At 35.1% G+C, this 15338-nt stretch overlaps 2 protein-coding genes across 3 annotated transcripts; one reads left to right on the top strand and one right to left on the bottom strand.

The window, feature by feature from the left end:
* Positions 1-1372: 1372 nt before the first annotated feature.
* LOC130102194 (solute carrier family 2, facilitated glucose transporter member 5-like) lies at positions 1373-7552 on the top strand. The gene is made up of 12 exons (XM_056268134.1): positions 1373-1498; positions 1722-1820; positions 1938-2095; positions 2183-2307; positions 2380-2532; positions 2693-2818; positions 4093-4280; positions 4399-4509; positions 4607-4708; positions 6496-6571; positions 6888-7015; positions 7178-7552. Exons 1-12 carry the CDS (start codon positions 1454-1456, stop codon positions 7403-7405), a joined length of 1539 nt encoding a protein of 512 aa, XP_056124109.1. The 5' UTR covers positions 1373-1453; the 3' UTR covers positions 7406-7552.
* A 1155-nt stretch (positions 7553-8707) lies between these two features.
* Positions 8708-14005, bottom strand: ca6 (carbonic anhydrase VI). 2 transcript variants are annotated; one of them, XM_056268090.1, is made up of 10 exons: positions 13827-14005; positions 13197-13376; positions 12742-12890; positions 12264-12359; positions 11075-11141; positions 10808-10965; positions 10604-10730; positions 10416-10499; positions 9466-9486; positions 8708-9339 (listed from the first exon to the last, which is right to left on the bottom strand). In XM_056268090.1, exons 1-10 carry the CDS (start codon positions 13909-13911, stop codon positions 8726-8728), a joined length of 1581 nt encoding a protein of 526 aa, XP_056124065.1. In that variant the 5' UTR covers positions 13912-14005; the 3' UTR covers positions 8708-8725. The 2 variants fall into 2 exon arrangements, with proteins under 2 accessions (XP_056124065.1, XP_056124066.1); XM_056268091.1 differs by lacking the exon at positions 9466-9486.
* Positions 14006-15338: the final 1333 nt, after the last annotated feature.

Here is a 15338-nt window from a genome sequence, read left to right as displayed (position 1 = left end):
TGCAGTCAGTGCAATAACAACAAAGCTTAGCATCTGTTGACATTTAGTGGAAATCAACAGTCTGGGGTTCAGAGGTCATCAATTAGTGGAGAAGTGCTGGGCTGCAGTCCATGTTCAGATTCCAGATTGGTTCTAGAAGGGAATTGTTAGTGTTGCATTTTCAATTATGCACTGTATATTGGGCAAACCTGTCTTGATAGTCTTTTATTTAACTTTGTCAGTCTATTTAATCTATTTCACCTTCTGTATTTAGGATTTATAATTTTATACTATTGCTACCAACCTAGAAATGTTCAATAAATATTCCTGAATTGCACATTGTCTATTTAATTGCATAGCCATAGAAGATATTGTCTCCTGAAATAGTGCAAGTTATGATTGTCCGGAAACTTTGCTGGGAAGGACATTTAGAGATTGGACTTCTTCAGACTTTAATCAGTTTAAGACCCTGTTATACTGATAAAAAATGCTGAGCAAAAATACCACTTTCATTTGGCACAGAATTCAGCATTTTTTCCTCAACTTATTTGATCATCTCAGCCGTAGTGGGACTGAGAGAATTATATATGTATTTTCCTTTTCGAAGTGTTACGGAAATCCTTTTATTCCTGACTATAATGTTTTTTTCTTTAGCACCTGACATTGAGTAATTATTCAATTATTAACTCCAGAATTTGTTCTGATAAGTGAAGGGATTCATTTTTAAGCACAGCTGAGATTTACCATTATTTTCTTAACTCAGGTGTAAACCAGAGATCGTAATTATAAATAGGGTCTTAATTAAAATATGCTAATTTGCAGGTTGTGCATGAAGTCCTGAATCGAGTATGGAGGTCTTTTAGAGGACAACCAGCAGTGAGACCTGAAAACACCTCATTCGTTTCAGATTAATCTTCAAAGGGTTTTCATCTTTATTTATGAGAATCTATCATAATTCATGTTAAATATAAAAATGATAATTTACCTGTTTTTATTTTACATGGCATGGGAAAGTGTGAGCTACATATTTTGAGTAAAGGCAAAAACTACTTGTCATGTACACTTGCATAAACAGTTTTCACCTATAAGGGGTGCAAATGTTCTCCAAAGATATTAAATGGTTTTCTTTTTTAGTCTTCTAAATTCTACAGTAAGCAGACAAACTACCCTCAAATACCCTATTATATATATTTAATAATTTTACATCTTAAATAAAAGTTTTAATTGGAGTCTAATTTACATTATACATGTACAGTACTAGCACCCCAATAACTGACATAATGTCATGCGGTTTCCTTTACAGGTGCAGATAGGAATGTAGCTAGGTTACTTTTATCTCTTTATGTCTGTTGTTTTAATACTAAACAACTTTCACCTTGGTTTTCAGGGTTGGCTCCAATGTCCAAAGTACAATAGACAGAAACAGCAGTTCTTTTCACTGGTGTTCTTTCTAAACATACTGTAGATTTAAAGCATGAAGGAAGAGATGAGAAACATGGAGAAACATGAGAGGAAGGGGGTGAGTACTTTTTTTCTAAATATTATATTTCTGCAACAAATAAAATTAAAGCACTTGTTTTACATTTTGATACTCCCATTTTGAATAGCTAACAGACAGACAACAATTAACAGTATTTTTTTGTCATCCAATATGCTGCAGCAGCTTCCATGACTTAAAATGAATGTTTAAACTAGAATTTTAGTAGCATTTACATATTTTTGAACTTCATGCAAATGTGCAGAGGGTGACGCTGATCCTGGCTGCAGCTTCTTTGATTGCTGGGTTTGGTTCGTCTTTTCAGTATGGATACAATGTGGCTGTGATCAACTCACCTGCCCCGGTACTGACATTATATTATATTATATTATATTATATTATATTATAATTTATTATATTATATTATTGCATATTTAAACATTCACCTCTGCTGAACTTTAATCTGATATTCTGATAAAAGGAGATGCAGCTTTTCTACACCCAAATATATGAGAATCGTTATGGTCCAATGTCAGACAGTCTCCTGACCCTCCTGTGGTCCGTTACTGTGTCCATGTACCCACTGGGTGGGTTTTTCGGATCTCTCATGGTAGGCCCATTGGTGAACAAATTCGGAAGGTAATTGAGGTGAATTGGGGAAATGAGTTGTTTTTGCCAATTGTATCCCAATCATCATTCACCCTAACTGAGGTAATTTTCTTACAGAAAAGGCACACTCCTGTTCAACAACATCTTCTCTATTGTTCCTGCTATAATGATGGGTGTGAGTGAAGTGGCGGGGTCATTTGAGATCATCATTGTTGCACGCTTTTTAGTCGGCATTTGTGCAGGTCAGTTAAATATCAGAATGGATCAGCTATACTGTATGTTTAAGCATGACAGTGTGTGACTGTGTTCTCTAGGCCTGTCCTCCAATGTGGTGCCTATGTATTTGGGAGAGATCGCTCCCAAGAATTACAGGGGGGCCATTGGGATAGTGCCACAGCTTTTCATCACCGTTGGCATCCTTGTCGCCCAAGTGTTCGGCATTCGCAATATCCTAGGAAATAAAGAAGGTAATGCACAGTGCATGGGATGTTTGCTGATTTATTTTTCTTCCGACTATACAGTGCAAAAATGGCCACTATTGCTGTGCTGTTTTGGTGGAGTTCCTGAGTGCAGTTGGAAAAAGCGTGCCCCTGCTGCTCATGGTGATGTGTAATGTTCTCTCTTTAGGCTGGCCCATCATGTTGGGTCTCACAGGGATTCCAGCTGCCATTGAGCTGCTGCTTCTGCCTTTCTTTCCCGAGAGCCCACGCTACATGCTCATACAGAAGGGGGATGAAAAAACTGCCAGGAAAGGTACAGGAGGAGTTATTTTGGTCTCCCATGTCAGAGCACACAAAGAAAATGTCCGTTTCACAGCGGGATGTGCACCAGCGATGAACTCATCAAGATTGCAGAGGTTTTATGATGGAGTAGGGCTGGCTTTATCAAGTTTATTTCTTATGTTAAGAGTTTACAACATTTGAACACTCAACTTGTTTGTTCCTTTTTACACCTCAAGGTCTTGTGTACCCTGCAAAAATATTTTTTGTCCTTTTATATATATATATATATATATATATATATATATATTTACTGTATATATTTACTGTATATATATTTAGTGTGAATACAGGCAGACACTTTCTAATCATTTGTTTTTGGTATTGTTTTTTAAATATTATTCTATTGATGTAAATGGCTACATCATCCCATACTATTCTGAGTTTTAGTGTTTTAGTAATGTTAGAATATGCTTTATACACAGACTGTCTTGAGTGTGCCATTGAATCATTCATATTCATTCAATCGATTCTTTTAAAAAAACACTAATTCATTCAGGAACAAAGCAAGTGGCTGTCTTTAGGAGAACGTCATTGAATCATTCAAATTCATTCAACCGATTCGTTCAAAAACACTGATTCATTCAAGAACAAAGCAAGAAGCTGTCTTTATGAGGTAGTGATTTAATCATTCACATTAATTCATCAGATTAATTTAAAAACACTGAATCATTGAGGAAGGAAACAAGTGACTGGCTTTATGAGTGCATCATTATCATTAACATTAGTTCAACAGATTCATTCAAAAACCCTGATTCATTCAGGAACTAAACAATTGACTGGTTTAATGAGTGCGTCATTGAATCATTCACATTTATCCAACCGATCCATTCAAAAACACTGATTCATTTAGGAACTAAGCAAGTGACTCTCTTTATGATTGCATTATTATCATTCACTCACATTAATTTAACCTATATTCAAAAACACTGATTCAATAAGGACGCTACACCAATAATGTAACTCGGAGATGCAATGGCTTATTCTGCTTCAGCTTAGTTTAGATAGTTTAGATCAGAGCAAAAATAGACCACGTAACCGACAAAATTGTTTCTAAAAAATGAATGTTAGCTACTCAATATTAACCTCTTGTTCACTGAACTGTAGTAAAAGCAATATCTCACTAGCGACCGTGCTGTTGGTCTGAATATCAACAAAGCAGTGTTGATATTCGATATTCACATATTCTGTTATTGCTCTTGTGATACTGCTTAAACCAACACTCTGATATGTTGTGCTGTGTTTTAGACCTGCAGCGGCTGCGGGGCTGGGAGGATGTGGATGAGGAGCTGTGTGAAATGCATGTTGAGGATCAGTCAGAGCGAGCAGAAGGTCGACTCTCTCTGCTCAACCTCTTCACCTTCCGCTCACTGCGCTGGCAGCTGCTGTCTGTAATCTTCATGAACATGGGTCAACAACTATCAGGAGTTAATGCCGTAAGCACCACTTTGAAACCGCACACAGATAATACTTTTCAACACATTTCTCTTCAGAAAGCAAATATTTTCAAATATGTTTTGCTTAACTAAATCGTAACTTTAACCCCATCTTCAGATTTATTACTATGCTGACAGCATCTATAGCTCAGCAGGAGTGAGGGAAGATCACGTTCAGTATGTGACAGTCGGAACAGGAGCTGTTAATGTCTTCATGACAATAGCAGCTGTAAGCCACTTTTGGTGCTCTTCATAATTTGATACCCCCTCTTGATACCCCTTATTTACATAAAAAAGAAACGTGTAAAAAATGTGATTTTCTGTAGGTGTTCATAGTGGAGAAATCTGGCAGAAGGTTGTTGTTACTGATCGGCTTTGGCATCTGCTGTGCAGCCTGTGTTCTCCTGACCATAGCGCTCTACTTCCAGGTATAACAATGCTGTACTTACTCCAATACAAACTAGGTATGAATGATTTATCGGCCAATATTAGGCATTTTTAGAAACTAAATTTTATATATATATATATATATATATATATATATATATATATATATATATGCCAATATTGTATATTTAATTGTGCGTGACAGCATGCTCTGTTTGTGTTTGCCCTGATTTTACATTTAGATTAAAGTTAATAATATAACAATGAATGCTCTAAATGTAATTTAGCAAATATCAAAATTCATTTAGATTTTTCATACTGTACATTGGGATGTTGGAATGTTGTGATGTGGTTAAAATTATTGATTTTAGTTTTTTTTATTTAGACAAAATTATATATTTTGAGACAATATTTTAATATTAAAATATTATTAAAATTAAAATATTATTGCCAAAATAATGTCAGAGTAATATTTTAATATTGTTATGACATTATTTAGACATAATATTTTAGTATTAAAATATAATTAAACTTAAAATATTGTCTAAATAATATCAGAATAATATTTTAACATTATTATGACATTATTTAGACATAACATTTGAATATTAAAATATGATTAAACTTAAAATATCATTGTCTAAATAATGTCAGTAATATTTTTAAATTATTGACATTATTGTGACATATTTTAATATTAAAACATAAATAAAATTAAAATGTTATTGTCTAAATAATGTCCAAGTAATATTTTAATAGTATTATGACATTACTTAGACATAATAGTTTAATATTATTTATTTATTTATTTCAAGCTAAATAGTGTGACAACAGAAAAGATACACAATAATAACAAATTATACACGTATGCTTGAAAATGGAGTGGGAAGAAGTAAAACTTATTAAACCCCACCCCAATCTATAAAAGAATTTATACAAACAAATAAAGGCTGCTTCCTTCAGCAATAATCTCAAAGAGAAAATAATATATATAAAAAAAAAAGAATAATAATAATAGTAATAATAATACCTCATTTAGAAACAGTGGTTGCACAGGTCAAAACCATACATTCATACCATACATATTAATAATATACAGATATTTCCACAGGTAACAATGATTATCCACAGGTAACAATGATTATCAAATACCAACAATGGTAGACGAAATACCACAAGGGTACATAACAATGATTATCAAATACCAACAATGGTAGATGGAATACCACAAGAGTACATAATGACGAACAACTACCAACAATGGTGGACGGAATACCACAAGGGTAAATAAATAACAACTAATCCAACAATCCACACAACATGAAACAATCAAACCTCATTGTCATTGTAATGGAACCAGATATTAATATATAAATACAATTAAAATGTTATTGTTTAAATAGTCAAATATTTTTACTATAATATTGTAATATTAAAATATATTTAAACTTAAAACAGTATTGTCTAAATAATTTAATAGTAATATTTTAATGTAGGTCTTTTATTGGATATTGTCCATTGCATATTATCTGTATCGATCAGAATTTTAATTTCAGTCCACCCCTAATACAAGTGCAAAGGATTCAGATCGGCTCATTATTATGACCAATCACATTCCCTTTAACTGAATAAGTGAGTTTCCTTATGTGGCCTATTATGATTGTAATAAATTCTTGTTTATAGACAGATGGCTGTAAAAGCTCAGTCCCAACAGAGATTTTAATTTTAGAGCCATGAATGTGCTGGCCTGACAAATTTGCCTCTTGGGTCTATGTGAAATGCAAGGCTATAAATGTGGTAGACTAACTGCTGCACATTCCACCCACAGAATACTATGGACTGGATACCCTATGTCAGCATCGTTTGTGTCATTGTTTACGTCATCGGACATGCTATTGGCCCAAGTGAGTTCACGCCAATCCCGTCGGGGCATATTGCAGATGCACGGGGGGCTCGCTGCATCTCAATAAATCCACTCCCTCCCTTTCATTTGATTGTATTCCTTGGTGGGGAATGGCAATAGATTTATGCTGCAGTTTCTAGGATTTTACATTAAAACCCAGGAGTGAATGTAAGAGAAGTGCTTTAAAGTGGCTGTAAAACAGATTGTAAAAGCAGCAAAGTGCTTCAAGCAATCTCTTTTCTCGCTGCCTATAGAAAGATGAAGTGTTTGATGATAGAACATCTAGTTTTGACAGCTTTTGCTGCATCCCTTCGCAGGTCCTATTCCTAATGTAATCACCACAGAGATGTTCCGGCAGTCTTCTCGACCACCAGCCTTTATGGTGGGCGGCTCGGTTCACTGGCTCTCAAACTTCACTGTCGGCCTGGCCTTCCCTTTTCTAGAGGTCAGAGGTCAAATGCAACACTTACAAACATTCACAGTATTGCACCAATTGATTGCACCAAGTTGTTAACTTATAAATCAAATCCTAAATTACCGTTATGAAACTTGTGGATCATCCAATAAAAAAAAATAAAAAAAATGTATTCCTTATTTGTGTCTACAGAAAGGCCTGGGTGCGTACAGCTTCATCATTTTTGCTTGCATTTGTCTCGCCACACTTATCTACATCTGGATGGTCATTCCAGAGACCAAAAACAAGACCTTTCTGGAGACCAGCCAGCTTTTTGCTAAGAGAAACAAGGTGGGAATTGTGTTGGAGGGTGAAGACTCTGAGATCAAAGAGACTGAAGGGGAAAGCAGCGGACAGGAAATTAAAAGCTCATTTTTCTGAATGGGTAGGGGGTCAATGACACAGGACACCAGCTTGCGTTTGTCTGCAATGCTTTGAAATTGTTTTGACACACTTTTACTTTTCAGTGTCTCTCATGCCAGGATTTTTGAACTCAAAAACAGGTCCTGTATTGAAACACTAAAACGTAATATTGTGCCTTTTCATTGCACTCTGTATTTGTGCTAATGACCAATAAGAATGCCCAAGAAAGAAATCTATCTTTTATTTTAAAATCAGGGTTAAAATGCACCAAATTCTTAGAAATGTACTCTTTGTATTCAAATTGTTTTCATATGGATTTTCATATTTTTGTAAAACTTTTATACCAATTTCAATAAAAGTTTAAATCGAATAATGTGATGTAACCATGAAGTAGACAAAAAGTAATATATATAAAAAAGTATTTACATTTATGGTAAAAAGTCTTGCATATTTTACAATCTGAACTAACCTTGCTTGTCATAAAGGTAAAATGATCTGATCTTTTATACATATAAACCTTGAGGGTCTGCAAGGACCCTCTATAATATAATTATCAGTTTTATGTTTTTCCCCCTCTGTATGTTTCTGCACAAAGCTGCTTCACTGCTTTTTTTCCTTTTCTAAGGAATATAAGAAACAAATATTTTATATTAAGATTTATTTTCCAGATGTCAGGAATTTTATTTCAGAAATTAGAAACATGCTCTTCATTGATATTCAAAGTTATTGTAAGTGCATTTTGTATAAATATGGAGATATTTTGTATAAATTGTAATATATTTTGAAAAAGATTCAGACATAGATTTCATTTGACCATTTATTGTGTATAAAACATTATGTTTTTATAAAACACAATGTTAAGAATGCAAATGTTGTTCATTGAAATTCTTCAGATATGATTCACATTATTCAATTGGGTAAAAATACATTGAAATGCTTTTATCTAAAATACTGAATAGAATATAGTGAATAGAATAGAATAGAATATATCTTTCAGCTTTAAAGGGACAGTTCACCCCAAAATGAAAATTTTATCTCACCCTAAAGTTGTTTCAAACCTGTATGAATTTCTATCTTCTGTTGAACACAAAAGAAGATATTTTGAAGAATGTCCCTTTAAGTTGCCATTATTCCCCTGGGAGAGAGTATACAGTTCAAGTTGGCAGAGCTAATATTGCTGATATTGACATTCGATTAAAAAAGTTCTGAGTCTGTGGCGCTCTTTTTCTTTCTTTCTTTCTTTCTTTCTTTCTTTCTTTCTTTCTTTCTTTCTTTCTTTCTTTCTTTCTTTCTTTCTTTCTTTCTTTCTTTCTTTCTTTCTTTCTTTCTTTCTCTCACTCAGTGGCAAACCTGCTCAGCCTGCAGCTGAACTCCCCCATACAGACTGAGCTGAGTGTTTCCCCAGCTCAGGACATTCCCTTTTACCTTGCCATTATCACACAACATTTGCTCACCAATATCTGCCGCAGTCAGCACATAATCCCATATATTTACATCGGTCATGTGGCCTACAAAAGCATCGGTATCTGAGATCCCCAAAAAGCCATCCTGGTCCTTTCCCAGAATGAGGGTTCCTCCAGCCAAAATGGTGTACCCTCTCCGAATGTAGCGTTCTTCCCCGACCAGTCCGTTCACCCACAGTTCAGCCCCTCCGTTATGTGACGCCCAGGTAAAGCAGTAGTTTGTCCAGTCATGTGATTGACGTTCAAATGGTAAATTAACAAACTCATCTCCGATCCAGAGACCCACTTCAGAGCCCAAAGTGATCATGAGCTCATTGTCATGTGAAGTGGAGTAAGACAGCACAGTGAGGTCTTGAATGGGTGGTATACGGACGTTCATGCAGGCTGTGAAGGATTGGAGGTTCATGGAGTGGGATAAGTTCACCAAAGCGTAGCTCTCCAAATTCTTTGTTGGGAAGTACAGGACCAGTGGTGATAGAGGTTGCTGGCCTTGAGAAGACAAGGTAACGTTACTTCGCAAGTTGATCAATTTGAAATCTCACTTGGTTACATTTGTTGTCATGGTAAAATTAAATATCTATTGGTTCAGTTGCAGCCATTGCAAAAAATACTCACCTGTACGTGTAGACCATGGTCCTTGAAAAGGATACACCAAATATCAATGACAAAGCTCATTTTAACTCAGAAACAGATGATTAATGTATAATGAGAACCACACACATCACATTTAAAGGGACAGTTCCCCCAAAAATGAAAATTCGGTCATTTTATTTACTCACTCTTGTGTCATTGCAAACCTGTATGACTTTCAATCTTCCGTGAAACAGGTTTTTGCAGAATATCTGAATTGCAATGTTTCATGCAATGAAAGTGGATGGTGATGATCAGGGGCTGTCAAGATCCAAAAAAGATGAAATACGACTCATACTTTATATTCCAAGTATTCTGAAAAGTGTTGTTATTTATTAAAACTATAAAAAAAACTATTTAAAAATTGTTTTCATGAATTGAAATAAAGCTGAAATAAAATAAAATATAAATATGAAAAACTTAAACCTAAAAAAACAAAAATTAAAATGTTGCCCCTTCAACTACCTGAACCAACTATGATACTATGATTATTAAAGCTAAAACTGAAATAGAAATATATTTGAAAAATAATAATAATAAAAATGACAACAGCACTTAACAAAATGACTAAAACTTTAGTAATCTGAAAATATAAAAATAAAAGCTAATTCAAAATATGGATAAAACACTATAATAGTATATAAATAATACTAAAATAACACAGTTTTTATAGCCATATGGTAGATTTGTTTGAGGAACAGTCACAAATTTAAGTCGTTATTCGCTGCTTGACAGCTTTGGTCACCATTCACTTTCATTGTATGTAAAAGAGCAGCTTGTACATTCTGCAACAAATCAATTCTTTTTTGTTTCACTGAAGAAAGGATGTCATACTAGTTTTTAAAAGACATGAAGATTTTTTTTTTTTTTTTTTTTTGGTGGACTATCCCTTTAAGATTACCTGTAATCTTGACATTTCTCATGAAAAGTTATACCTGGAACCGTTTTTTTGTCCAGTGACACAATAAGGCTCTCAATCCTTTTAAGCTTAGCCTCAATCTCCTCTTGACGGCAAAATCCTGCAAGAAACCAAAGAGGAGAGACAGAAAACACACTCAGGCACTGCAGACCTAACAAAGAGAGTTTTTCCTAACTGCTGGAAAGGACGAAGCTCTGCCCTAACCTCCTTTGCCCAGACGTGGGAGGAAAGAGGACTCCACAACTCTGTCATTCAGAGGCTGGGCCATGCGGTAGTCGTTCCACAGGGTCTTATTTTCATGGTCCATTAATGTGCTCTCCAATTTCCTGATCTGAAGGTCATCGCATTAAAAGTTCAGGAAACAGCAAAAAAGATCGAAAACTATTTCATGTGAACTTTTTAAGGCACCTGATTGTGAGAGAGGGTGATAGGCGTTTCAAATACTGTCCACAGAATGCTCTCGTGGCACGGCGGTGTGGTGAGAGAGCCCTCATATCTGAAAAAGTGACTGAGGTTCTCTGGGAGCATGGAGCGTACATTCAAGTTAGTGATATTCATGGCCTGACCTGCAAAGAGCAAGAGAAAAAAATATAGAAAAGAAGTGCATAGACAAGACGCATGAGCCACATAGAATTAAAAGATTTTGAGATGCTCATCCAAAATGTTTTGCATTACCTGCATACTTGATGTTTGCCAGGTTAGCAAAAAAATCACTGTAGTATGTGTTCTCAAAATGCCCATCCTAAACACAAAGTATCCATATATCAAATATACTGCTACATGCAAAACACTATATTTGATTTTATATATATATATATATATATATAATACGCAATTATATATATGTATAAACAAATATATATATATATATATATTTATATCTATATATGTTGAAGGTGATCAACATCATTGTTGATCCTGGAACAACATTCCAAACAAGCAGTCAGATTTGAGGGATCGGTTTACAGTTAATGTCAAGTTTAGGCTTGCAACAAGGCTTAGGGGCTTCTACACATTCTTATTCACATATTATTTCTCTCTGATTTTAGGGATAAGTTATGGGTAGGTTTAGGGGTAGGAATAGCATTAGGACTATGTTTTTGGAGAGGAATGTTGTTCCAGGATCAACAAAACATGATCCAGGAACATGTCTTACTTGGCAAAATCATATATATATATAATTCTTTTTACAATTAGTTGAAACTGAATGTAGTGTTGAAAACTAAATAGTACATAAAATAACACATCATTTACTTATTAAACTAGTGCCATATTGTTAATTGCTATTAAACTATGTATATGTGAAATTGCCTAAACCATTCAGGTGTAAACATTCAGATAAAACATTATGTAGTGGTTTCATGAACACACTATTGATCATTATTAAAAGCCCAGCTATTACCCAAGCCGTTGCAGAGAAAGACATGCAACTGAACTACATATAGAATGCCAATAGTTGTGTTACTAAAACAATGACCTCCCCCATTTAATGGAAGTGGGAGCTTGTGACCTGCACACAATCTTGTGGGAACAGAATGTCAGGCAGTAGGCCACCACACAGCGGTCTGATCAATTAACCCATTTAGTTCAGAGAACGCAGATGTCTAACTTTACTCAAGCTGTGTGCTTCAGGCAATGTAGGGTAATATGGTGCACAGCCCAGCTCTTAAAAGAGGATTCACACAGACAAAAATGTACATTTTAATTTAGTTTTTTTTCTGTAGTTATTTGCAGATAATTTGCTTTCCCTTATTCCCATTAGATGGCAGCATTGCACCAAAATAAATGAATGAATAAATAAATAAAAACATTATTCCACTTTCCAATTCCAACAAGATGAAAAATCATATAGAGCCAATCTTACCTCATAAAAAAAGGCTAAAACTGCAAGACCATCTGGTTTATCTATGGCCTCTTGGAAGCTACTGTACTTATTAGAGTTGTAGTGGACCACGTGGAGCTGTGACACAAGAAGTCAAAGAGAAAAAGTGTTAGAAACTGCAATGCAAATTGAGTAATGAGAAGTTAATAAACGTATGTTACACAAACAAGCCCTTCCGTATTGCTATACTAAAGTTTCTCAATATTCTTGAGCAAGTTAAATACAAGAATACTATTTCTAATCCAGTTAGAACAATGATAACTGCATATTTGTCTAAAATAGATCCCAACATATTAAAATTTCAGGCACATGTCCAGCAGCACTTGAATGGATAAGTCCCCAGCCCTACCGTCACTAAAGAAAACAATGCCTTAAAAATACACCACTGCTATATTTACAACTAGGACATCTCCAAATGTTATTTATGTGTTCATGTGTCAGGCCTAAGTGAACGATGTACTTCTGCCATGTAGCGGATGCCGTCCATTGTGTGCTCTGATCCACTGGCCTCCAAATCCCAGCCTCCCCAGTGCAGATGCATTTGGACAGCAGTGTAGTGGTCTGGAAACCCCTTGGTAATCATCATAGTCTGTGGCAGCTGAATCTCCACTGTCAAAAACAAACAGGATTGTGGGCTATATTCATGAAAAGCTAACCTAACCTGTGAAGATTAGATAGAGTAAGAAGGAAGCATGTATTATGTACAGACAGAAACGGCAAAAATGCTCTGTTATTACAAAATAGATAGGCCTAAGTATTTTTGACACGAGATGGCGACAAAGCTTAAGGTGTAGGTAGATAACAGATCACCTAACAGTTGCAGGTGGTAGTAGGCTCCTGTTATAAAAGTAAATAAATAAAAAAAAGTGTAAATCTCCCAATCAAAATAAGTATTTTTAATACAAGAATTCATACCAGAATGTCCATTGTTCTTCATGTGAAAGATACCATGCATGTCATCATACCCTGTCAGTTCGAGCTGTAGCAGTCGCGGATTGTAACGCACTTTGCGCCGCTGTATGTCAATGGGAGACTGTTTGTTGCCGCCGCACACGTGAAACTTTTCTGCCCAGTGCTTCTGATCCAGTTCTCCTTCTGTATGAAAAAAGTGAGTCATTTCTTGACAGATAATTGCATTCCAAAAATTACCATTTAGCCTACTACATATTATGTTATCATTTAACAGATTTTTAAAACGCAGAAATGTTATACTTCACCTGGTAAAAATAGAGTTGAGCTGTCCGACCATATTTATCTTTAGATATCTTTAAGAACTCGTAGAACAAGTTCATTGTCATTTCACAAATACAACTTTGACTTTGTGTTGGTGCTACAATAAAACTATAGCTGTGTGAAACTATTTCATATAAAGCTGAATGTTTATGTTAACTGTTGTAAGTTTGCATTGCCTTTTTATGGGCTAGAGCCAGACTGTTGTAGGCTATTAGGCTACATTAACTTTTTATGTGGGCATCGGTACTCGTAAGGTTGATGGTGTGAATATTTGTCCCAAAAAAAGAGAGAAAAAAGAAAGCGAGCACTTGCCTGAATATGTCCACTTTTCTCCATCTATTCCAGCCGATGCGAAATTCACCAAACCGGCGTATAACAGGACCACAAACAGCTCCATGCTGGAAGTGCACTCAGTCTCAGGCTGTTCCCTCGTTGTTGTAAAGAGGTGCTACTGCTGCCTGAGAGTGACATCGATTGCAACGGTTTACACCCAGAATGCCAAAGGCGTGTAGTAACATGGTAATTTACGGAAGCTTTGACGAATTGGCAAATAATGTTTGAGGCAGTTAATAGTTCTCAGGATCACCAACAGGTCAGTCTGGTTTTGTTCAGTGGTTTCCCCTTTCCCTTTTTCATGTTTAGCCTACTCTTAATCGTAGGTTATTAATGGTAAAAATATATACTTAGAAAGGGTTATCCTTAACGTGTAAATCTATTTAAAATATGCTCACATGAGATGAATATATCAGTAGCCTAATAAAAGCTGATTTATTTTAGATCATAAAAATAACAACAATGGGAATTAATAGTAGCTAGTAAGCCTAAGCAGTTCCAGAAATTATTTTATGTAAATCAGTATTACACAAGTGTGACTATTTCATTTGATCAGAAAAGCTTCTACTGTAAGTTTAGGCATCAATTTCACAATTGCATTTCAGGTACTTTTTAAAAAAAATAATATCAACACTATGGCAAGCAAGGGCAGAGCAGCTTTCTATTTAAAGAAAAGAAAACCGATAACAGGGCAGCTGGTAGCAAACTCTCATCACTCAAACTTTTGTCAAGTTTCTTGCTAAATCAAACGTCTGGTAACTCTTTATTTTGCAGCGTCCTTGTTACACATGTTACATGAATTTACTAATTATAAATTATGCATATTTACATGCAACTAACCCTAAACCCCAACCATAAGTACATGTAGTTAATTATTATTACACAGTACTTAAATGCATAATTACACTGTAACACAGACACCTTAAAATAAAGTGTAACCCTATGTCTTATCCTGAATGAAGAGCTAATATGTTTTACTCATGAATAAAGATGTTTAACAGACCTAGACACTGTTGATGACAGCTGTCAGGACATGTTTTTACAAGTTGTTCCAGGGAAGTGGAGAAACTGGAGACAAAATAAGAGAGACTGCAATGACAAACAATACATTAAACAGTGCTTTAAAAATATTATTATAAATCTAACATTGTGACATTTTTATTTCAAAGCACTGAACCTACTGAAAATAATTTTAACAGAAGTAACAGTGGAAATATGCTGTTTGCGTATTCTTAAGACGATGTAAAACAAATACACAAATTAGGACAAGGGTATAAAAAAATCTGGTAGACATTTGGATGTCCCAACACTGTTATTTTAATTATCGGATGTGGAATCCACTTCAAACAGGCCAGGCAGTGATTAAACGAGGTACTCATGAGTGAGAGAGGTCAAAGGTTACTTTGAAGACTCTAGAGTTTAGTAGCTGATAATGAAGTAAAGGTGCTCCAGTTAGTCATGTCAAGAGCTTTGCGTATACTGTCCATTACT

This window comes from Rhinichthys klamathensis, unplaced genomic scaffold, assembly GCF_029890125.1.
Source record: "Rhinichthys klamathensis goyatoka isolate OS25496 unplaced genomic scaffold, OSU_Roscu_1.1 h1tg000269l_1, whole genome shotgun sequence".
In the NCBI taxonomy this organism is placed as follows: domain Eukaryota; kingdom Metazoa; phylum Chordata; class Actinopteri; order Cypriniformes; family Leuciscidae; genus Rhinichthys; species Rhinichthys klamathensis.
Note: the sequence above shows the minus strand (reverse complement) of the source record. Positions and strands in the feature narration are given on the sequence as shown.

What these genes read in the sequence shown, in the direction of transcription:
- ca6 (XM_056268090.1), bottom strand. Translation starts at nt 13,911, where the DNA reads ATGGAGCTGTTTGTGGTCCTGTTATACGCCGGTTTGGTGAATTTCGCA. An exon ending in GCATCCGCTACATGGCAGAA is followed by an intron (nt 12,360 to 12,741) that starts GTACATCGTTCA and finishes CTTGTGTCACAG; the next exon opens with CTCCACGTGGTCCACTACAA. An exon ending in ACCATGGTCTACACGTACAG is followed by an intron (nt 9,340 to 9,465) that starts GTGAGTATTTTT and finishes TGTCTTCTCAAG; the next exon opens with GCCAGCAACCTCTATCACCA.
- LOC130102194 (XM_056268134.1), top strand. Translation starts at nt 1,454, where the DNA reads ATGAAGGAAGAGATGAGAAACATGGAGAAACATGAGAGGAAGGGG. An exon ending in AGAAACATGAGAGGAAGGGG is followed by an intron (nt 1,499 to 1,721) that starts GTGAGTACTTTT and finishes GCAAATGTGCAG; the next exon opens with AGGGTGACGCTGATCCTGGC. An exon ending in TTTAGTCGGCATTTGTGCAG is followed by an intron (nt 2,308 to 2,379) that starts GTCAGTTAAATA and finishes TGTGTTCTCTAG; the next exon opens with GCCTGTCCTCCAATGTGGTG.